This window comes from Strix uralensis, chromosome 16 (assembly GCF_047716275.1).
Source record: "Strix uralensis isolate ZFMK-TIS-50842 chromosome 16, bStrUra1, whole genome shotgun sequence".
NCBI lineage: Eukaryota > Metazoa > Chordata > Aves > Strigiformes > Strigidae > Strix > Strix uralensis.
Window position 1 is genome coordinate 2,493,816 of NC_133987.1, and position 23,955 is coordinate 2,517,770.

At 54.1% G+C, this 23,955-nt stretch overlaps 1 protein-coding gene across 5 annotated transcripts in view; it reads right to left on the reverse strand.

The window, feature by feature from the left end:
- LOC141950754 (ankyrin repeat and fibronectin type-III domain-containing protein 1-like) overlaps positions 1-23,955 on the reverse strand; it is a 261,302-nt gene that overhangs the window by 37,385 nt on the left and 199,962 nt on the right. For 3 of the 5 annotated variants that reach the window (XM_074886019.1, XM_074886018.1, XM_074886021.1), the window contains one exon: positions 3,516-3,644. The exons of 1 other annotated variant lie outside the window; for it this stretch is intronic. In XM_074886019.1, the coding sequence (XP_074742120.1) occupies positions 3,516-3,644 (129 nt within the window). Of the gene's footprint in view, positions 1-3,515; positions 3,645-9,711; positions 9,853-23,955 lie in introns of those variants that run through there. One more of the 5 variants, XM_074886023.1, reaches the window with a different exon arrangement.

The window sequence follows — 23,955 nt, forward strand, 5'->3', positions numbered from 1 at the left end:
ATTTTTTTTTAATAAGTAGAACTAACGAGGCTTCACTCACCGATGGCTGAGCTCGGGAGCAGGACCGCGCTCTGCTTGCCCGGTGCAGCACATAAACACGTGCTGTGTGAATAAAGCCTGCCTTGTGCCCGGCGAGAAACACGACCCACAAGTGCGTCCCACCCGTGCTCCGGTGGACGCATGGACCACGAGACCTGCGACAGGAGCATCCCCGTGCTTTTGGGTAGGTAGCGTGGGACATTCAGCACTTTATCTATTGTGCCAGTAAATAACTGCATCTTCTGGCCCAGAGAAATGCCAGCACCCAGCAACCCTCCCTGCAGGGCTTCGAGGTGTCCCCAGGGAAAGGGAGAAGGGCCAAGGGGAGATGAAGGGATCTACTGTCCCCATCCTACCTGGCAGTGCTTAGCACAGGGGACACGGTGTCAGGCAGACACTGTGATGCTGTACAGCTCCTTCTCTTCTCACTCAGCTCCATCCAGCTCTACCTGAGCACCTGAACAACTGGGAATGCTGGAAAACTGGCTCAGCTTGCTCTGTGTGGGAATGAGAGGTAAGGATGCTTTCCACTATAGCAGAGACATGAGGGGTTGGACCGACAATGTTTTGGTAGGAATTTCAGGAAGAAAACACTAATCCCTCCACCAGACTGACACCCAGCTTTCCCAAGCAACAGGCACTGATGATGTGCTTATCATCTGTACCTCCTCCTTGGCAACAGGTAACAGTGGGTCCAGGAGCCTTTCTTTGCCTTCAAGCCTTTGAATTAAGATGAGCAGGATTCTCAGAAGCCGCTGATTTGGGAAAACATGGTCCACTGCTTTTCCATCCCCCTCCTACTCGCATGGGATGAGCTGAACCCCCCTTATACACAGCGTGAATGTTCACCCTTTGCGCAGAGGCAGGTAAAAAGACACAGAGGTGATCTTGGGTTAAGCTTCTAAATACATACAGATGTGATGCATGTAGATATTTGCTCTGGAAGCCAGATTAGGTGTCTGTAGATTTGCAAGGGCATGAACCTTGCTTTCCGTTGGCCACAGCACCCAGCAGCCTTGCCTGCAGCCCAGGACCTCCCATGCAAGGCACAGGGCAAGCAGGGACAGGGACACCTGCAGCTCCAAAGGCCCTTCCCCTGTGTGCAGCATGATGGTTTGGAGCAACTAACCAAGTTAGTGATCCCGCTACGATGATCACAGATTCCTGAAGACGTACAGGGGATGCAGAGAAATGATGTTTCACACCAGGGAAAAGGCCAGGTGCCCCCTTTGCAGGATGGGACTGCAGAGGAGGCTGGTGCTTTGCATGCGAAAAGCCTCCAAGTGTGTCCTTGAGGGCAAGCATGCATGTGTGGACCAGGCACATGCACTGTTGGCATGTGTGAAAACCTGCCTGCTGTGTGACCATCCTGCCAGGGAGGCAGCGCCCCGTGCTTCGTGGGCAGGTGCCCCCAGTCCCTCCTTGGAAATTGAGCTGAGCGCATGTAAAAGCAAATCAAATTCCTGCACTGCAACAACAGAGCCAGCACAGCTCCTGGGTTGTCTGCTTTATCACGGCAACGGGGCGAGGGTTAACAAGCACACTGAGATGGTCGGGCAGCAGGCGGTGGGCATGGTCCTCACCCCGCTGCTGCCTGCTGCTGCCTGCCTGGCTCCTTGCCGCTGCAACCCCCCTGGGTCACCCCTCCCTGTGCCCTGCCGCCGAGTGGCAGAGAGCTCCAGTACCCAGGTCCCAGCACCCCAGCCCATCCAAGCCTGGCTGCCAGACTGGACATCTGATCCAGCTCAAGATGTCTCCAGCCATGGATAAAACCCCTGACCTCAGGGCAGTTGTCCTTTCCCCGGCCAGACCGGCCGTGCCTATGTCCCTGCAGGAGAGGCAACAACAGCTCCTTCTCTTTCAGGTCTCACACTCTCCAGCCTCAATCTCCAGTGCGATGGCACGTGGCAACCTGAAGGCAAAGAGCTTGCCAAGAGCTCATTTCCAAGCTTGCTTACAAAAACCCCATAAAATAACATCATCTACCACTGCTGCAGAGTCGCTGCTGTACATGGTGCTTTGCAAAATAATACAAGACAGATGGTTTCCCCCAGGAAAATGCTAGAGAGCGAGTGAAAATGTACCACAAATATACCTTGACACCGCAGGGCTAAAATGGGATCCGGGGGCTTCAAAGAGACATTTAAAGGGAGAAAAGAGATTTTCTGTCTTGTCTTGCTTCTTTATTATGAGTAAGAGAAACTCCGATTGTTTTTAATTAGTTCTTTGCTTGTTTTCCTATTTGGTGTATTACAAATTCACATACTTGTCTATTTGGAAGATTCATAGTGACTGCAGAACAGCTTTCATGATGACATCGTTTTAGCAAAGGAAGAAAGTTGTGCAACTGGAGAAGAAAGCAGTCTGTCACCAAATAGCTTAAATTCTTTGTCTGGCCTCATTAATACCTAGTTAGCTTTGATGCCTAACTAACCTCACAGATCGAGGAAGTCTTTGAGGAGGACTCCACAACCTCACACTGAAGTGTTAGAACATACACTAAATGCCAGAAAGATCTCAAAAAAAAAAAAAAAAAAGCAGGGAAAATGAAAACCAAACTCAACATTCTTGCAATTTCTAAGCGCTTCTTTTTTTTTTCAAAAAAAGTTTTACCCTCCTTATCCATCTAAGGAAGCAGAAAGCAATGCAACTTCCAGTTCTTTTAAATATCCTTAGCAAGTCACCTCTAATGCTGGGAGGGTAGACTGTGATCTGCTTCCAAGGCTATTGCATCAGAGCTTAGAAACCCAGGATAAATTACTCCCTGCTTGAGCAGGGACTGCAGTTTGAGACCTGTGCTCAGCACGAGGGGCCCCACGGGTGCTGCAGCAGAAGCATCAGGGAAGGAGGGAGCACTGCATCCCTCTGGGGTGGGCAAACAAAGCTGCCCTGGAGGGCGGCTCGTGTTGGGGCAGCCCCGTACCCTCACATCACTCACCCCGCGCACAGCACCAGCGGGGAGCCCCTGTGGCTCCCGGTGCCACCACACTGGCTGTGGCCATCCTGCCGTGGCTCTTGGCTCTGGTTTATCCAGTGAGGTACGTGCCGTGGCACGTATCCACTGGCAGCTCCTGTAAGGAGCTCGGGGTGGGGTGGGAAGGGGTGAGGAGAGAAGCAACCAGCGGCGGGGGCTGCCGGAGGTCATGCACTCACGTGCCCTGGCCCAGCAGACATGCATATCCATGTTCCACGTGAGCCTTGAAAGATCCCCATTGCCCAGTCTGTGGGGTCTCCTTCAGCCCCCCAAGGAAGGAGCCTCCCAGGGCTCCCCACTGTTCCCTGCGCTGGGGTGAGGGGGGATGTTTTGGCTTGATACCCTGGGGGAGCTTCTGCAGCAGACAGAGGGACTTGAAGGGGTGTTGTTCCACAGGATGTTCCTTGGACAGGGACAGAGTGGCACTGGTGGGGACAGGGGACAGGAGAGAGACTGGAGAGGCAGGAACTCCTTTCCCCCAGCCCTGTCCTGCAGCTCTTACCATTCAATGCTCAGAGACCTGGGCCGGAAGGCAGACAGCTCGGCCGAGGCATACTCAGCTTTCCTTCTCTTCTCCTGCTTCTGCTTAACCGACAAGCGGTGAGCAAACCTAGAGAGGCTGCTTTCCGACCTGGGGAAGGGGAGAGGAAAGGCATTAATGTCACTGAAACACCCGTCTCCCAGCGGCAGGCCCATGGCACAGAGCCAAGTGATACTTGGAGCTGAAAGGAGGGGGCTCCCAGAGGCTCAGCAGCACCGGGACGGGGCAGCACCAGCCTTGGGGGGAAGAAGCAGAGCAGCAGCAGGTTTAGCATCGCCTGGCAAAGCCAGGACCAGCACAGGGCCATGGCATGCTGTTAGCCAGACCGAAGCTGTGAGCCTGGCAGGCTGAGTTAGTGCCAGGTCCTGCTCCCTGCTGCAGCAAAATCACCTCCCTCGCTTATGTGCTCCTGCGCAAACACCAACCAGTGATGGCCAACACTGGAGAAATTCCGGCTGCTTCTGCTTCTTGCAGTGCCTGCCTGAGAGGGGTCAGGCAGCCAGAGAAGCATCAGCGGAGAGAATCAAAGCAGACCTCTGCCACAGCCACACGCCTCTTCAGAGAAAACGCAGAGCCTGTGGCCTCCCAGCCGGGGCTCTCAAACACCAGACGACTTTCCTGATGAGGGCTGACATGGAAATCAACCCGCATCGGAGATGTTTCAGAGGAGGAAACAGAAATGTGTGCAAGCAAATGGGTGCAGCTGAAAGACCCATCTGCGGTGGCAAAGCCCCTTCCCGCTGGGCAGGATGCTCCAGCATCTCTCCCAGTCCCTAGGACCCGGGAGAAAATCACCCCCAGGCTCCGGGACCATGCTGCACACCCTCCCCTGCCCTCTCTCTCCAGAAGAGAACCGCTGTCCTGAGGCACAACCACACTCTTTCCAAGCCCAATGCCATGCAGAAAGCTGGCAGTGAGATTTGCTTGGGAGGCGCCTGCCCTGCAGAGACCCGCAGCCCTCTGCTTTCCTCTGCAGCACACAGAGACCCTGGTGCCTGCTGTGCCAAGGGGCAGCATCCCCAGCTTGCAGCCAAACATGGTGCCACAACCCATCCCTGCTGCCAGTTCACCAGGAGCTGAGGTGGGAGCAAGGGAGGAGCGGTCTGGGGAGCTGAGACACCCTGACTTGGGCATATGACCAGGCTGGTGGCACCGCCACGTGTGCCACCATGGCTACTGCCTCTCCTCTTCCTTCAGTCCTGTGCCAGCACGACCTGCTCCCTCTGCTCAGGCAGCCCTGGGTTGGGCAGGAAAGGGGACAGGAGCTATCTGACAGAGGTCTGGGAGATGAGGGACAGATCTCAGGGAAGCCTTTGAACCTACACACATTGCTAAAGCCAATACTCTTCTCCTCTCAAGTCCTGACCAGCTTCAACCAAACAAAATACTGCCAAAAAAAGAAAGAAAAAAAGAAGGTATTTCTCAGAAATGAGAGCTCCCGGCCTTTCCTCACAGTAATTAAGCCAACCACGACCAGCTAACAGTTTTTTTCCTGATACATTTTAAACACAGACATCTTCAATTCATTAACTCTGGTTATTGATTTATTTTTCAGCTTATGAATTGCTGTTGCTGGGGACAGGGTGGAGACAGCTTTCTGGAGAAGGCTCTCGTCTCTCCAATCACCGCCGGGAAAGAGACGCTTAGACCTTCCAGGGTCATTCTTTACATTCTTGAGAAGAAATACTACTTTGATGTAAAGGATGAGGTTTGCCTTAAAAGAAACCCAACAAGAAACCCAAACCCCAGCTTTCCCCCACTCACAGCCGGAGGAAGAGGCGTTCGAAGAGGAGCTATCCAGGCGCCTTGTGAAAGCCCATTGACCGGAGCCCTGCACTAACACCGTCCTCACCGCCTCGCCTCTCCTTTGATCTGGTGTCAAAGCTCAGCACTTAATGAATAAGATCTCAATTTAGGGAGGCGTGGGCACTGACTGCTGATGCTCTTGCAGCAGCCCCCAATGCAGTGTGGACCTCGGAGTGAGCAGGGCTCGGGGCTGACCCAGGGTTGGGGCTGGGTGGTGGGCATGGGTGCTGCTGGCTTCCTATAGCACCTCCTCAGTAGCACCGGACTGTTCCCCCTGCGGCAGTCCTAACGCTGCCCAGCTTTCCAGTTCCCCAGGATGCTACCCTGCAGGGGTGAGAGCTCCACGCCCAGCCGCCAGGACGCTGGGGATGTTGATCTCATGAGATTTGGGGACTGCCTGGAGAACACTGTCTTGATTGCTATGCTCACCCCTTCCCCACCATGCTCCCTGCACCATCACAGCCACCCCTCCCAAACTGGTCCCAGCAGGGATGTGGGGCTGTGAAATCCCAAATCACCTGCATGGATGCAAGAAGGCAGCCACTCACCATGACAAACAAGTGCCTCTGTCGTGCTGGTACGTGCCTCTTGTGATCAACACCACCGGGACAATTACACACTCAGGAGATTTACCGGATGCATCCACCTGCCCCAAGCAGGGAAGGAGCAGCCACTGGATAGAGCCAACAGCATCTGCCAAGAACAGCTGGCAGGGGAAAACAGGGTGACTTGCCAACAGGACTCAGAATGAAGGAATGTTAGTCCCTGAGGGCAGGGTGTGCTGGTGGGGCTGGAGAAGCCACCTGGGTGCTTGGGGACATGTGACTCCCCCCACAGCACAGTATCGCAGGGGAAGGCGCAGGGAGAAAGGCGATGCTCCCTGGCTCAGGGCAGGTGCTGCCTGGATCTGCTCAACCCGGGGCAGACAAGCGAAGCCACATACAAGACAGAAGGTGACCAAAAATCTTGAGATGTTGGGTGCTGCTTTCATCCCCCAGACCAACCTTCCAGCCTGCTGGTCACCCAGCAGGCTCACCCACCACCTCCAACTGCTCATAGCCAGGTGAAAGGAGACGGCCGCGACCACTCTGATGGGCCAGTACCTCCCCCTTGAGACCTGTCAGCAACTCATCCAGCGCTCAGCAAAGAACCAGCCTCCTCTCACCTCCACCAGACCCAAAAGCTCCAGCAGAAGCATCACTAATTAGAAAGCCAGGAGCACATTACAGTATCATCTGGCTATTTATACAGTGCTGCTTTACATAAACTGTACTGCAGAAGAGGGAATGAATCATACCTGCTCTTCCATGGCTGCACACAGGCAAATGCAGCCCGACGCCAGCAGCCTGCTCTGCCCCACTCCCCTCACCCCACCGAGGCCCAGCTACTGGGTCAGCTTCCCTGAGCTCCTCGTGCTGGGGCTGCTCTGGATCCCTGGGATTGGGATGCTCCCAGGTTCAGGATGCTCCTGCAGGGCCACTGGGCATTGTGCTGGGGTCTGTGCTCTGTGGGTGGCAGCAGCGGTGAGCTTCTAACACGGGAGGGGGATACTGCTGGGACCACACTTTTACTTCCCAAGTGCTTTCCAAACACTAATAGATGCCCCCGTCCCTTGTGAAAGGGTTCTTAAGGTGGAGGCAGGGAAACTGAGGCACAGAGAGGCCATGTGAGTAAGGCAGGTTCCCTACGGCTGTTGGCATCTGTCCTTTTGTGCACTTCACTGATGGGCAAGATTTTCATGCCTTCTCCCATCAGTACCAGCATACTCGGCACAAATGTGCTGGTCTGGGGAACAGACAGCCCCAGAGAGCTGCTGCCGCCTTCAGTCAGCTTCATCCCAGCCATGGGATGGGGACAAGGCCAGCATGGGGTCCCTAGTCCTGCTTGCTGCATAGTCCAGCCTGCCCAGGATCTGGGGTGACCTGCCAACCCCACCATAAGAAGCAGCATCTCTGCAGCAGCTCAGCATCAGCGCTGCTGGGGCTTGGTGGACCCAGCCTGCTGCGCCAGGACCTGCCAAGGCTCCCTGGAGGTCCCTGAATGCTGCTGAGGAGCCGAGAGGACACGCGGGGAAAACCATCAATTGAAACATCAACCACAGCGCTGAGAAGAATTGTCTCCTGACAACCAGAGAAGGTTGTTCAGCTACTGTGCTGTATCATAAATCACACCTCTATGACTTGCCATCTGTCAGCCAGATTACACATGTTCAGAGTCCCATGTCAGTGTTTAAGTCAGAACACAGCATCTTTTCCCCAGAAATAATTATTGGCTCTGGAGACTCTTGCAGCAATACCCATCCTCAGCCCTTCCCTCCAAACCTCCCGGCTGAGCAGAGCTGGCGGCACCGGGGAGGCAGGAACGCCGCTGCCGGCAGGGCGTGGGGATGCAAAGCCCGCACGTGACATCTCCCCCATACAACCACCGCTTCGTGCGCACGTGGGGGTGGCAGGACCTGGCGTGGCAAACACCCCTCAGCATCAGCCACAGCACCCAGCCCTCGCCACAGGTGCAGAGCAGGGAAGGGGCAGCCAGAGGCAGATGCTGCTGCTGAAGGGAGATGGGGACAGTGCTGTCCCCAGCCTGGCGTGTGCTGATGGCCCCCTGGGGTGCTCAACCAGGATGAGCGGAGGGTGCCCACAGCAGCACTTGGACCCTCGTTGCCAGCACAGCCCAGCCCGGCCAAGGAGGAAGACTCCGGCTCAGCACAGGGCACAGCTCCCACGCCAGCTGCGCTGCCCGAATGTGCTGTGTAACACCAGCCTGATGCCCATCCCTTCACCAGGCATGTTTTCTGGGGGTCTGACCCCAGCATGGATGACTGCCAAAGCCCCTGGCTCGCTGAGGCAGTGGGAACACAGGCAGAGCAGAGACACAGCAGGCTGACAGCCCGGCCCCATCCTGCCTGTGGCTCAGTCAGCTCGCTGAGCCATCACAGCACACAGCACCCCAGCACAAAAATCCACTCAGCTGCCCTTTCGGATGAGGACAAGGGTCTGAAGCGCCGCCCTCCACCCCCTCGCTGGTCGGGCAGGCGGATGAGCAATGACATTTCCCAAAGCTGACTTAGTACAGAAATACACAGGGACTCGATTCATCCCTCTGGCTTCACCAGCCACGCACAGGCGAGAATCTGGCCGGGGGTTTGCAATGCCTCACCGCCGCATCCCCCACACCGCGCCACAACTGAGAAGTGATGACAAGCAAAATCCCCGTCCCCTCGGCTCTGCATCCCGCCCTCTCCCCTGCGGTGGTCCTTGGAGGGACATCACGGGCTGCCTCTGCAAAAAGCAGTGCATGTCAGCAGGCTGCAGCCGTCCGAGTGAGCCCACAGAAGCTCGGGTGCTCGTGCGGCGCCTCACCCAGCCATTGGCACTGCAAGACCTGGCCATGCCGTGGCTGGAGCTGTGGGGCAGACCGTGGTCTGTGCAGGCACAGCTGCACCGTGCCACGGGTGTGGGATGACGGAGATCACGAGGCAGCGCTGGCGCAGGCACCGGCATGGGACCAGCAGTGCTGGCAACGCTCCTGCTCCACCAACATGCCCAGCCAAAGCTCTCACCACCTCATGGGCACAAGTCACCCATCCCACAGAGATGAAGATAGCTTAGCCCAGGCAGGAGTAACTCCCACCTGTTGCACACCCTAGCCTGAGACTCAGGAGCAGCACGTGCTTGTATGTGGTTCTGAACTAACCCAGCTCCTGGCAGGCAGCCGCCAGCCTCCTGAATTAGCACAGGCAAGCAAAAGTCCTGGGACAAGCTGTGTGGTGGCTGTGGGCAGCCCAAGCACTTGGCAGCAGGCAAACAAGCAGCATTTTCAGCTGGTCCTCCCTTTGGGAACAGTCATTGCAAAACCAGCTTTTGAGTTGGGCTTATCCCCACGGGCATCCCGGCTGCAGCCTGGCCTTGGGAAGCTGGACACTGCCCTGGGGTGAGTAGGGCTGGGAGCAAGTACAGCTCTCTGCACTCCCTGCAGCTGCGCGGTTTGGCTTCTGCGAGCGTTTTATTTGCACAGGTGCAGTTAGAATAAAATAAGAGGAAAAATAATCGAAGCTGGAAAGGTGCCTCCCAAGCAGACAGTGGCCTTTCGGGAGACAGAAGCTTCAGAAAGGGAACGTGCGCGGCCGCGCACACGCAGCCAGCCTCCGGCAGCCTCCGGGCAAGCGTCGACTGCGAATGCCGCTCACCGGCCCGCTGCAGCCGCACACGGACCGCGGCTCCAGCCACGAGTGTGTCCCCAAAGCAGCAGCCAGGGAAGGATCCCCGGTGAGCTGGCACAGCTGCGGTGTGCCATGCTGTGCCGTGCTGGGGCAAGATGCCCGGGAGCCGCGCGAGTGATGCTCACTCACCTGCACAGCCTCTGCTCCCTTCCCTCCAGGCTCTGCCGATCACCCACTGCCAGAGGCGCAGCTCATCCGAGAGTGGCTCTTTGGGAGAGTCCTTGTCCCCTCGACGCACACAACCACAGGCACGCTCCCATCCCAGCCGGGATCCCCTGCTCCCACCCGTGCGCCCGACCTCCTCATCCGCCACCTCCGCTTCCCTCACCCATCACCTCAGGTTTCTCGCTCGCTCTGTGCTTGGCTCTTTTTTTTCTTTTCTTTTTTTTTTTTTCCTCCCAATCTTGTTTCTATAGAAACGAGATTAGCAGAGGGGGAAATAAAACAGCCCCATGTGACTCAGATTCCGACACTGAAGAATCTCCCGGTCGTGCTCGCCGGGGCTTTACATAACCACGAGTCTGCGCGGGCTCGGCCGGGGGGACCGTGCTCAGTGGGGGGAACCAGGCTCAGATGGGGGGACTGGGCTCAGATTGGGGAACCAGGCTCAGACAGTGGGACCAGGCTCAGATGAGAGGGACCAAGCTCGGATGAGGGGGACGAGGGTCAGCTGTGGAGAGAGCACCAGGCAGAAGGCAGCAATGCCTCGGGCTCACCTCCACTGGCTTTTGGCTTTCTGTGGCACTCCTGATGCAACAACATGCCACCAAACCCCACTGGCACCCCCAGAGTATGCTGTGAGCCCTGCCACCCTGCACGGCCCTGCTTTCCTATCTGTTCCTATTAAGAAGGGCAGAAAGCAGAGGTAGTGATGCTGAAAACTGCCCCAACTCCCACTAAAACTTTTGGGCTCCCCACGTAAGCTGAGGAGGAGGAAGCCCCAAGAGCTCCCCCCCCCCCCAGAAGCCCTGAGTGGGCCACCAGTCTCCAATCTCTGTGGGCTCATGGGTGACAGTGCAGGGAATCTGGTGAGCTGCAGACAGCCCCGTACTCCACTCTTCTCATGTTCCTCCTCCACAATCTCCTAAATCCATGAGCAATGTCCAGGGTTAGGGCACACAAGCCATGGACTGAGCTCTTCCACCACTGTTTTGGGTCATCAGGTGATAGGCACAGGACACTGCCCACAGGGACTTCCCAAGTCCAAATGGATGCTGCATACCTTAGCTCCAGGCGAGTGGTGGGGGGGAAGCACTGGGGACCCCCTGACCAAAGCCTGCCCTCAGGGTGTTCCCTTAACTCAAAGACAGGCACAACTGCACATGGCTATCGCTGCCTGCCCAGGTTGCCCACCCAGGGCTTCTGCTAATGAACTCCTAACCCCCAACTCCCCAGATGCTGCCCAGGGATGGAAATGGAAAGCTTGCATGGTCTCCTGCCAGAACACAACAGTTCAACCCCAATAGCAGTGAGGTGCCTTCCCCAAAGCAGTGGCACAGGACCTTGGCTGGGCCTGCACTCCCTGCAGCAGGGTGGCAGAGAGCATCTCAGGAGGTTTGGCTCCTCACCCAAAGGGCAGCACATTGGCTCTGGGCAGGGAGAGGAACTCACCGACAGTTTCTCCAAGTCCCTGGGTTTCCTTCGGGACTTCAGCGTCCCACTTCTCCTGCTGACTCAACCATGATTAGTTTGCGAGATCTGATGCTGTTACAGCCCAAGGTCTGCCTGCAGGTTATTACATTAGGAAATCTCTCCCCTGCTGAGCACTGGGATGTCGAACAGCACATCCGTGGAACAGGCGCTCATTTACCTCCCTGAGGAGCTCAGGCCAGATTAGACAGCAACATAGCAGCTGTGGGCCGCCACAGTTTGAGCAAGTGATGAATTTGGGCATATCCACCCAAACAAACTTTTCCATGTGTTATCACACCAGGCTTGTGAGCTGTGTGATGTGCCAAGGTTGGGTGACGCTGCGGAGAAGAAGCCAAAGGCTTTTCACTGCTAAGGGGATGAGCTTTGTGAGTGTGCCGGCTCACCCACGTGTCGAGGATGAGCCTTCTCAAGCTAAGCCACTCAGTCTGGTGGGATCGAGCAAAGCTGGTGATGTCTGTTTTGACCCAACGAGGGGGTTGCTGTAAGGGCAGGACAGCTGACCAGCATGCTGAGGCTTCCTGAGGCCAGAGAGAGGGACAGTGCAGATGCTGCAGATGGAGAAAGAGTAGCAGGAGTTGTGTGAGATGGTAAGGAAAGAAGCTAGAGGTCTTGACAAGAGGGAACAAGGAGTGATGTCTGACAGTCGTGGGACATGATGTTGCAGCTCTAGACAAGTTGATCCTGAGACCCTTAATGGTTCAGAGAACCTGAATCATTCCTCCTTGTGGCACGGCACATGTCAACGTGAGCTGCCTCTTGGTTGATGAGTACCCTAAAGCTGTAAAGAAGAGATGGGTCAGAGCTACAAAACCCCAATAACCACAACCCAGGGCACAGCATGCCTGGCCAGCCATGGTGACCAGGGCCTCAGGGAAGGAACTCTGTGGCAGCAAATCTCTCAGTGATTGCCAACATTTGCCATGTATTGGGGGGGCATAAACAGCGCTTAAAGATTATCAACGAGCACTGCTTTTCCAGGCCTGGCTCTTCACAAGCCTGGCAGATACAGGCACCTAGGCTGATGTCAGACTGGCTTCCCTGGGAAGGACCAAGTTGGACTCTGCAGGACCTGGCTCTGCAGTAAGAAGCCAGGCAGAGCAGACAGCATCCTCTATTTAAAGTATGATAACAGGGTCACAAAAAACTTCCGCCAGCACAACCGCTTTGATACGTACAGCTAATTATAGTTGGCATTATCAGACTGCATTACAATTAGCAAGTTGGTGGTTAGTCTCTATTTCTGATCTGCAACACAAGGCGGGTAGGTATACCCAAGGATGAAAGGAGAAGGGAAGCAGGGGGAGAAGGACGGAGATACCTCACGGGTGCGTTTAAATAAGCAGTGCAGCTGTTTCTGAGTGCTGTGGAAAAGCAGGTTTTATTTGGAGCGTGTTTATAAAGAAGGCCAAGAAAAGAAACACAACACATCCCTTCAGCGCAGCCTCCGGCAGCAATCCGGCAGCCTTGTGACCCTGCTGTCCACTCTCTGCCACCCCGACGGCGAGGTCTGCCAGCACCCTTCAGGTGTGCTCTGAGGTTCCACCAGAACTCCCGGGTCCACCCTGGGCTGACTTTTCTGAACTATTTAGAGGCCAGATTAAAGCAGCATCCAGGAAGAAACCCAACCACATGTCCTACTTGCATTTCCCAAAGCCTCTTCCTGTTGGCCTGCCCATATTCAGTAGCAGGCCAGTTGCTTCATGACAGGGGAGACAAATGAAAGCAGCAACAATCCCTAGAAATGGATGGCATTTGTAGAACTTCTTTCTTGTTTTCTTTGAAACTCGGAGTTTTGTCAAACTTACAGCATTTGCTGCAAAGAATTTGATGCTAATCCAAGCAGAAGTAACCATCTGATGAGTCCCAAATTAAAATGTTCCTTTGTTTTGGCTTTCAAACACTGTATTTTAATACCAATGTGCACTCTGAATGGAAGGTAAATTTGCATGTCCTTCCCCTAAAAATTCTCTGCCAAAACAATGATTTTATTCATTTGCATTTTGACAATAACAACTGTCCCCCCTCTGACCAACAGCTGTCCGCAAAGGAACAGAGATGCTGGGCACATGTGCCCACAGCCTGGTGAGTCACGCTGCATCCTGCAGCCCCCCAGCATGTTTGTGCTGCTGGGGGGGACGGGACCTGCACCTGTATCATGTCCCTTCCTGGGCATTGTCATCACCCACGGGCATGCACGATCCTGTTGGAACCCATCCCCACATCGGTATAAGCCCGGAAGCATCCCATGGGTGAGCACAGCAAGGAGGCAGTGGCACATGCTGCCAAGAGACCCCATTCCCACCGTTATGGATGTGGCCCATGAACAAGGTTGTGGGACTTCAGAAGAGGTGGGATCCTGAAGATGATGTAAGGTGATCTGGAAGCTTCCTCTCTCTCCAGACTCTAAACAATATTTAGGTTGGTATCTCCATGCCTGTCACCTTGTCACATTAAGATCCTGTTCTCTTCATTTGGTGCTGTAAAACAGCTTAAAAGAAGGACTTGGGGATACTGGTGGATGAAAAGCTGGACAGGAGCCAGCACTGTGTGCCCACAGCCCAGAAGGCCAACTGTATCCCAGGCTGCATCAAAAGAAGTGTGGCCAGCAGGTCAAGGGAGGGGATTTTCCCCCTCTACTCTGCTCTCATGAGACCCCTCCTGCGGTGCAGTGTCCAGCTCTGGGACCCCCAGGATAAGAAGGACACAGACCTGCTCAAGTGGGTCCAGAGGAGGCCATGAAGATGGTCAGGGGGCTGGAGCACCTCCCCTGTGAGGACAGGCTGAGAGAGTGGGGGGTGTTCAGCTGGAGAAGAGAAGGCTCCTGGGAGACCTTAGAGTGGCCTCTTAGTGTTTAAAGGGGTCTTATAAGAAAGATGGGGACAGACTTTTTAGTAGGGCCTGCAGTGATAGGACAAGGGATAATGGTTTTAAACTAAAAGAGGGTAAATTCAGGCTAGATATAAGGAAGACATTTTTTACCATAAGGGTGGTGAAACGCTGGAACAGGTTGCCCAGAGAGAATCACAGAATCATTTAGGCAGGAAAAGACCTTTAAGATCATCGAGTCCAACTGTTAACCTAATACTGCCAAGCCCACCACTAAATCACGTCCCTGAGCACCACATCTACACGCCTTTTAAATACCTCCAGGGATGGTGACTCAACCACTTCCCTGGGCAGCCTGTTCCTGTGCTTGACAACCCTCTCAGTGAAGAACTTTTTCCTAATATTCAATCTAAACCTCCCCTCGTGCAACTTGAGGCCATTTCCTCTCATCCTATCGCTTGTTACCTGGGAGAAGAGACTGACCCTTACCTCGCTACAACCTCCTTCCACGTAGCTGTAGAGGGTGATGAGGTCTCCCCTCAGCCTCCTTTTCTCCAGACTAAACACCCCCAGTTCCCCCAGCAGCTCCTCACAAGACTTGTGCTCTAGACCCTTCATCAGCTTCGTTGCCCTTCTCTGGACACGCTCCAGCACCTCAATGTCTTCTTGAAGTGAGGGGCCCAAAACTGAACCCAGTCATTGAGGTGCGGCCTCACCAGTACAGGGGGATGATCCCTTCCCTAGTCCTGCTGGCCACACTACTCCTGATACAAGTCAGGACGCCACTGGCCTTCTTGGCCACCTGGGCACACTGCTGGCTCGTATTCAGCCAGCTGTTGACTAACACCCCCATGTCCTTTTCCACCGGGCAGCTTTCCAGTCACTCGTCCCCAAGCCTGTAGCGTTGCAGGGGGTTGTTGTGACCCAGGTGCAGGACCCAGCACTGAGCCTTGTCAAACCTCATACAACTGGCCTGGGCCCATCGCTCCAGCCTGCCCAGATCCCTCTGCAGAGCCTCCCTACCCTCCAGCAGATCAACACTCCCACCCAACTGGGTGTCATCTGCAAAGTTACTGAGGGTGCACTCGATCCCCTCATCCAGATCGTTGATAGAGATATTGAACAGAACTGGCCCCAGTACTGAGCCCTGGGGAACACCACTTGTGACCAGCTGCCAACTGGAGTTACCTCCATTCACCACCACTCTTTGGGCCCGGCCACCCAGCCAGTTTTTTACCCAGCGAAGCGTACGCCTGTGTAAGCCGTGAGCAGCCAGATCCTCCAGGAGAATGCTGTGGGAAACGGTGTCAAAGTCTTTACTAAAGCCTAGGTAGACAACATGCACAGCCTTCCCCACATCCACTAATGGGGTCACCTTGTCATAGGAGGAGATCGGGTTAGTCAGGCAGGACCTGCCTTTCATAAACCCATGGCTGACCGGGCCTGATCACCTGGTTGTCCTGTACGTGCTGTGTGGTGGCACTCGAGATGATCTGCTCCATAACCTTCCCCGGCACCGAGGTCAGACTGACAGGCCTGTAGTTCCCTGGATCCTCCTTCTGCCCCTCCTGTAGATTTTCTAACCTCCAGTCACCTGGGACCTCCCCGGTTAACCAGAACTGCTGGTAAATGATGGAAAGTGCTGTGGTGAGCACTTCTCCCAGAGAGGTGGTAGGTGCCCCATCCCTGGAAACATTCAAGGTCAGGCTGGACAGGGCTTTGAGCAACCTGATCCAGTTGAAGATGTCCCTGCTCACTACACGGGGCTGGGACTAGACGGCCTTTAAAGGTCCCTTCCAACCCAAACCATTCTATGATTCTATGTAATTAAAGATCTTCTTCTGACTCCCTACCATAAACCATATCATTGATGAGCACCATTTCATGAATGCTATGTACTAGTATGCTTTGCCTTCAAAATTAACTTAATCTACTTTAAAAACAAAAGTCCAACCATCTACAGAGAACAACTAAATAAAATCTACAAAATAAAATGGGCAAAAATTCCTTTCCTTGGGCAAAATCCCCATCACTCTGCTTATTTTTAAGAATTCTATCATTTCCCTTTACTGTCATTTTTAATGAAGATATCGCTCCTTCCTGAGCAGCAGGACAGAGAGCTTGGGCTCTTCCAACTGAGCTGTGTGAGCGTGCTTGATTGTACGTCTGCCAAGGCAGAGAAACGTGCAGACTTGCTCCCATCTTGCCAGGGGACAGGAGAGCTCTGCATAGAGCCCTGGTAGCTAGTTTTCAGAATTTCCACCCTAGCAATTAAAGCTTTTATCCTAATTTAAAAGATACCAGGGAAAATTTAAAAAAAAAAGGCAAAAAAACCAAAACCAACAAATATCTTTCCTCATGTGCCATCAGCATGGATGGGTGAGGAGGTCTCCGGAGAGGCTCGACCCTCCTGGGTCCTTCATATTCCTCCACCTGCCCCAGCCACCGCTCAGGCTGAGCCCACATTCAGCGAGGCACCACCACGCCGTGCCAGCATCCCCGCCCTGCTGTCCTGATCTGCCAGCAGCTGTGATTTCAGCCTGATCCCCCTTTGCAGGGGACAAGCTGCCCTGGAGGGACGGGCCGTTGTTTAGTCTGAGCGCTGCACTCGCACTGGAGCCGGCTCTTGTTTTAAATGGCCCCGCGTCTGACGCTGCGTGCAGGAATGGAAAAGCATGTTATTCTGGGCTGCCAGTCGGCCAGGCTTTTCCAAGTGCAAGAGAGGAGTGATGTGGTTAACGCGAGCCGGCCACAGAGCCTCGATGGTTTTCCTTTCTGGGCTGGCACCCACCTCCTCCAGCAGACCACACCGCCTGCCACCATCGCTCGCTGTTGGGATGGGCAGGCAGGTGCCAGGAGCCATGCACACACGCGTGCTTGTGCTCACGGGTGTGCCTATGCGTGCAGGTGTGCTTGCACGGGGGGCTGCAGGGAAGGATGGGAGACGGGTGGCAGAGAATGAGCCCAGATCCCGGAGGCACCAGGACACCCACCCAGCAATGGGCCCCCAGCAGCATCCCGTTGGCCTCGCTGCTCAGGGACGCTGCAGAGCAGAGCCAGGATATGTCCCATGGGGAAACACACAGCCTAACCCTCGCCCGTGCTGCCTCCTGCAAGAGCTGGGTGGTTGCTGGTACCGGTGGCCCCCAAAGGGCACCCAGCACCTCCATGTTTCGTCCACAAAGCTCCTCAAACTGGTAAAGTAGCGCCTATAGAAGAAATACATATTAAAACCCAATCCATGGACGATCCTGTGGGGTTTTTTTAATACAAATCAAAGGGAAAAGGAGGAAGGGAAAATACCATGAGCCTGACTATAACACTGGTGTTCACCAGCACCAAATGGGAAAAACTCATTCAAGTATTTTTAGTCAGAAGAACAATGCCATAAAATGTCACCAAGTTGCACACAGCCCTATTCTGTCCTCTGCGTTTCCTTTCCTACAGAAAGTGAGCAGTTATTAGGGGCAGCTGGGTCCATGCCATGGACGTTGCTCTGCTCCCAGCAACCTCCTCCCAGTTCCAGGATGGGCAGCAGGAAGATGCGGAGCTGTGGGGGCACCCGTGGGATTTGTGCACGGTATGCACCATCCCCTGATGTTTCCCCTGGCCCAGGGGTGGATCTGCGCTGGGAGCTGGGGCATGGGGACCCACCAGGTCAGTTACAATCACATCACACTATGCTAAATTTCTCTCTGTTTTTCTTGTGAGCACATCAGGATTTAAAACCTAACCTGCTGGGCTCTCCTGCACCGGTGCATGAATCTGCATTTTTTTTCTCTTCCCTGCACCCCCAGTTCTTCCCAGTTCAGTGAGAAACCCTCACCACGCCTCGCCTCGCCCGAAGCACTTGCCCATTAGCATCTCCCCTGCTTTGCCCTGCAACGCACACAGGGATGCAGGATGCACCCCTTGAAATAACAGGGCCAAGGAGAACAGGAAACGCATCCCCACAGGCAAACCATAGCTCGCCCAAACTTCCTCCCAGTCCAGAAGTCCCCTTGAAAAGGCATGACCAGCATTTACAAAGGTCCCTCTTGAAAGAAGGGGAAAAATGCAGGAGAGAAAAGCCCTTGGCATGCCTCCCTCACAGCCGCCTCCAGCCACCGCGTCTGCCCCACGGCGGGGAAGCGCTATGGAGGTTTGAGGGACTTGAAGGGATTTGCGATGCAATAAAAACATTCCTGCTTGCAAAGCATGAAACCCCAAAAGTTTATGGGAAACCACTGTCTTCGGGATGTCTGCATATCTTCAGGCATCCTGGGAGCTGTAGTTCAAAGAAACCAAGAAAAAGCAAGCGGCCGATAATGATGGTTTCTGGATGGAGGTTGTGTGACTATTGGCTCCCACATGAAAGCCTGAATTTCTGGGATGCTGAGCCCATTTCTGCAGCCAAGTGAGAGGAGAGCTCCTCGGCGCCTGGGGCACGAGAGACTCCAGCAACAAGGCGAGGGAGAGTGAGAGGCATTCGCCGCCCTTGGGGAAGAGCAAATGGCCTCGGCTCCGACGTGAGCAACCCAAAAGCCAAGCGTTGATGATTGGGAGGAGGGATGCACTGCAGCAGGAGCCAAGTGGGATGAGCCAAAGCCATTTCCAGGGCTGGAAACCTCAGTGTGATCTGTCAGAGATGTGGTCCCTGTGGGGGGCATATCTCCAGCCAGCATCTGGCCAAGGACTGGCTGGGCGGGGACCACTGCAAGGGACTGAGCATGGGGATGGGGTCCTCCTCCAGGCCAGGCTGTGAGAGGACCCAGCACAATGGCTTTTGTCTGGTACTGTGAGAATCAAAGGACACCAGTCTGGGCTGCATGGCCTCACCTGTGAGCTAAAGTGTCTGTGCCTCAGTTTCCCCATTAACTGTTATTATCCACCTATCCCCAAGGGCTTCAGGGACTGGCCTTTGCTATTTGAACACTCAAGGGGAACTGCACTTCTCAGAAGCCAGCTGTCTACACCACACCATGCCCAGCATCATTAAATCACCATCAGGCCCATTTCCTCAGACCCCATGAAGGACAGCCATGCCACAGGCCAGTGAAAGACGTTTTATTCCAGCACAGGAGCCTCTTCATGCAAGCGAGTCACCTTCCAGCAGGAGAACCAGTGGCACCTGACATCCTCCAGATGAGGCACTGCCCATCAGCAGAGCTCCCACACCTAAAATGCCCTTCATGCATGAGCACACTGAAGGCAGCAGTGGGGAGACAGAGACATGAGAGGATTGCATCTCATCCTGGACTGAGCCTGGAGTGATGGAGGAGACAAGACACTTTCATTTACAACTAAGGAATCCTGTAGCAAAGACCACAATCACTGGGTAAAGCCAGCGCTAGAGATGTGAGCCATGGCAGTGACCTTCTCACTACCTACCTTTTATCGTGGGCTTGTGCTTCACATGTCAGATTGCAAGACTGCTCTGTGGTTGTGCAAGACCCTCTCTGCCATTGGACAACATCTGCCCAGTAACACAAGCGTGATGCAGAAACACGATGACAAACCCATGATGTAAGACTTTGCACTAGTTGACTTAAAACCTCAGTGTGGTGTGCTCTGCAGTGCTGGCTGCCAGGAGACTGAAGTCTTCAAAAGTGGTTTCAGACAATTAGAAAGCAAACAGCCAGCAAAGAAAGATAAACCATGGGAGGGTTTGTCCTTGGAGAAAACCTGTAGCCCTGAAGAATCAAGAAGAAATGGATTATCCATGCTGGCAATAGCAGCATGTGTGATTTCCAGGTGTCTCATCTTTCCTCTCAATCCTCCAGCACAGAACACATTGCAGGTTGTTGCTGAAAACACATCTCGGTGTATGACAAACACTGCCTGTGGGGTGAGGACACCATGGGAGGTAGGTCCCCCAGGACACAGCACCCTTCACACCTCGCTGCAACTCCATCCAGGCTGTCACAGAGTGAGTGCCTTCCATCTCAGAGCAAACCGCCTTTTGATGTGACCAGCCAGCAGGTCCAAAGGGTGCTGCAGCCAAGAGTTGAGTTTCTGGAGGCTCTGCAGAAAGATGCCTCTTTTTTGCAGAGCTAGGCCCTCTGCTCTGGAGCAGAACAGCAGTTGGAGATGTCTCCGGGCCAGCTGTGCTTTTCACAGACAGTGGAAAAGGTACCCTGAAATGGTCAAGGTCACAACAGGTAAGATGGGAGACCCTGTCTCCAAGAGTTAGGGCATCACACTGGTGCCTCTTGCTTCCTTTTCCTTGTCTGTCAAACTCACACAGCAATCATGATCTCCCCTGGAACTAAATCCCAGTTTTACTGCAACCACCCAATGGACACAGCCTTTCCCCTGCTCCGAGGTGACTCAGCATCACTTTGTATATTCCTCTTCTCCATAGGGAAGGGTCCCACCAGGCAGGTGGTCTCCTGACTCTCCCCATAGCAGCAGGTGGCTCCCTACCTCCAGTAAATATCCACAGGTCCTCGGTATGGGGCTGTACTGCTAACACCCACGGGTTCAGCATCTGGGGTGCAACGCCGGCACTTGCTCCATGCTCCCCCACACCCCAGGCAGAAAGTCTGGAGCATGGCCTTGTAATGGTTGTCCCTGCTCGCTTCAGACTTTAGTCTGGTGTCCTTGGTCTGTTCCTCACACCAGTAAAACCCAACTGAGGAAGATGGTGGGGGCTTCAGGAGCAGAGCAGATGCTCAGAAACTATAACCACCTCTCATCCAACCCCAGCCAAAACACGGCTCCCCAGCACATGCCTCCAACAGCTCAGCCTTTGCTGTACAATCTCACACGCCTTAGGTCTTCTGCACCACTCAACCCTGTTACAAAGGTTTCATTGCACCATGAGCCTCAGCAATGGGTATCTCCAAAGCAGAACCTCAGGGAGGGAAGGTAGGAGCAAGAGGCTGCTGTTACAGCCCATTTCTGAAAGGAAAAGCAACCATCTGGGTTCAGTGCAATCTCTCAGCAGCTCGGAAGAACACACACACACTGCCACATTTTGATACAGGTTGGCTCAACCCTCCCCAGACATGTAACGTGGGCCTTCTGCAGTCATTTCACTGAGCCTTCTCTTTGAATTAATGCTGCTTTTCAGATCAGATTGAAAATGCTGACGTCTGTCTATTATACCAGGAGTCGTTCCCAAAGCTACTGTCTCTTTTTCCAAATGAGCCAAACCAGCAAAGGGTTATTAACTGGGGAGAAAACGAGGACAGGGAGGGAACGTGCTGTTCTTTGATAGGAACTGTGCTAATGAACATTATAAAAATAAAGCTCAGAAAAGCCTCAATGACAACTTCAACACTAGAAAAGCTGCAGTCAGACCCCAAAGCAAAACAGCTGAGAGAAGAGATGGGAAAGTCCACCATGGCCGCAGCACCTTGCAGCACCTGGGACCACATTCAAAACCTCTCACCTCCAGCACCAGGTCGCTTGATTAAAGTGGAGTCTGACATCAGGCTCATCACAGAGGTACCCCAAGCCTCTCTACTAATCCTTGGTGTGATTTCAGCCCGCCATAACCCAATCATGATAGACGGTGCTTTCGATGGCTTTTCGAAACACAAGCAAGCAAGAGCCCCACTGTAGGCACTGCTCCCCATCTTCTCCTTCGGCATGTCCCACCACCCACTCCTTGGGGATGTGTGGCCGTGGTGCCTGCTCTCCGTACTCCTCCTTGCATCTGGTTAATCCATGGAGAGGAAGAGGAGCTGCCCACGATGCCCAGGCCTTGCTGCTACAAGGGTATCTAACTCTCTTGGCCTTGCAAGTGGCTTTCAGGTTTGTTTGAATCGTTGGCTTTGGTTCCCTCAGCTGCTGAAGGGACTCTGTTTTTACAGGACCAGGTCCAACAAAACACTTAAGCATGTGCTCATCTCCCAGGGTAAGAGTGGCCCGTGGAGATCAATGCTTCAGAAATAACTCACTTTCCTGGATTGGAGCCATGGTGATGGAGCTACCACCACCAAAGCCATACCTGAACAGGACCTCCCGGTTCTGTCTCTCCCCAGGAAAACCAGCAAACCTATACTGAATATCAACCTATATTTTAGGTGTTTAAAAATAAGCAAACTTACCCTCCTCTACAAAATAACAGAAATCCTGGAAAAAACAGAGCACAAACTGTACCTTCACACATCCCCCACTGAGCACCAACCCAGGGCGAGAAGAAGGAGGCTAAGTCCAAAGAGACTCACATTTTCTAACGAACATGTTAGCACAGCCCTGGAGCTGGTGGTGACAGGTAAACTCACTGCAGGGAGCCCCCGGGCTCCCAGCGCTGCGCCGGGCTCAGCGGGAGACGGGGGGCTGGACCCCGGCGGGACGGATGCTCTAAATTAGGAATGAAAACATTCCCCCCTGCTCGGCAGAAGGGTACGCTCAAAGTGAGCCCTTGTCTGGGACAGCCAGAGGGCGAAGTGAGGCGACGACGACAGCTCTGCCAGAGTCCAAAATATACTCGCAACTTGTTTTGAATTACTTTATGCAGGGCTTTAAAAAAATGCTTAAAAATTTCCATCCAACCTGGCTGTGGAGCTGCGGGAGGACCCTGGGTTTTGTTTCCACACAGCTGGTATGCTGATGATCTGAATTTTTTCCCCTGGGTAGTGAAAAGAGAGAAATCTGGGGGAGGGCAGCATGGAGAAAAGCAAGGGGGACAACAGCCACCAGCATGCTTTGTGATTTTGAGTGATGACCACGAGGCATCTGCACCAGCAGCTGTGGTGGGAGCAATGCTCCCTTCCAGCACCCTGGTCTCCACAGGGGTGGCTGCCCCATCATGCCCAGACCCCACCGACCCATCAACCTTAGGTAAATCCACAAAGGTGATTTGCTCTGCAAGCACCGCAGCGCAGCCCCCGCCGGCGTTGAAAGCTCAAATCAACACGGCCACATTACAAACAAACCTGTAGGAGGGAGATGGAAAGAAAGGATCCCTCGACGAATCTGCGAGGCACTGGAGGAGCTAAAAATAAACACTGACAACAAGTCAATCTAGAAACAGAAAGCTAAAATCCCTAATAATAGAGGGTTGACAGCCAGAGGAGGGAGATGCCCAGCACCCTACGCTCTGGCTCTGCCTGTCGAGGCTCCCGCAGAGAGTGGGGGCATGGGGACCCCTGTGCATGTCGCTGCGGGACTGAGGGGGCATCGCCTCCTCTGAAGCAATGGTGGGCTACCTCCAACAGAGCCCAGCTCTTGGGCAGGGAAACGTGGCACTGAGGTTCCTTGCTGCTTTTTATCCTAGTGTTTTCAAATTACCTCTCAAGATAGGCCAGCCGACTCCAAGGAACCAAGATGCTTGCGCCAAACTCCCCAATCCCTCCTCTGCTCCCTTCCAAGCTCCAGAAACAAAGCCAAATCTGTCCTTCCCAGTGCTGGTCACCATCTTTCCCACATCCCTCAGATGAGATCAGTTCAGTCTCAGGACTCATCTCTGTAGATATCAGTGCTCGGCTCTGCTATTCGCCCCCTTCCAGGCCCCTCCAAGGATGTGTGCCCCAATCCAGGCTTTCCACCCCCCTGAATGCGTTCCATCACAGACAGAAACCTCAGAGCACGGGCCACGGTGATCTCACAGCTATAAGGCAACAGAAACATTCTTGGAAAGTGTATAAAAGGCTCCGGATGGCAACTTACTCACAATGTGAAAGTCAAATGTGAATTTCAGGACCTCACAGGATCAGAAAAATCTGGCCTGGATGCGATCATGGTAGAAAAGAAGGGTGGAAGAGCCCGGGGTTTATCCACCAGGCACATAAGGGAAATCCAAGCCCACTGGAAGGTCTCAGTGCAAGGGCAGAAACCTGCTCTTGTCTTCCATGTCCCCAGTGTCTGTAGGGAAGAATGCATCCCCAAGGGTGATCAGGAGAGCCTCCATGCTTGTGACACCCCAAACCACCACACTGTTGGCTACAACAGTGAGAATGATCT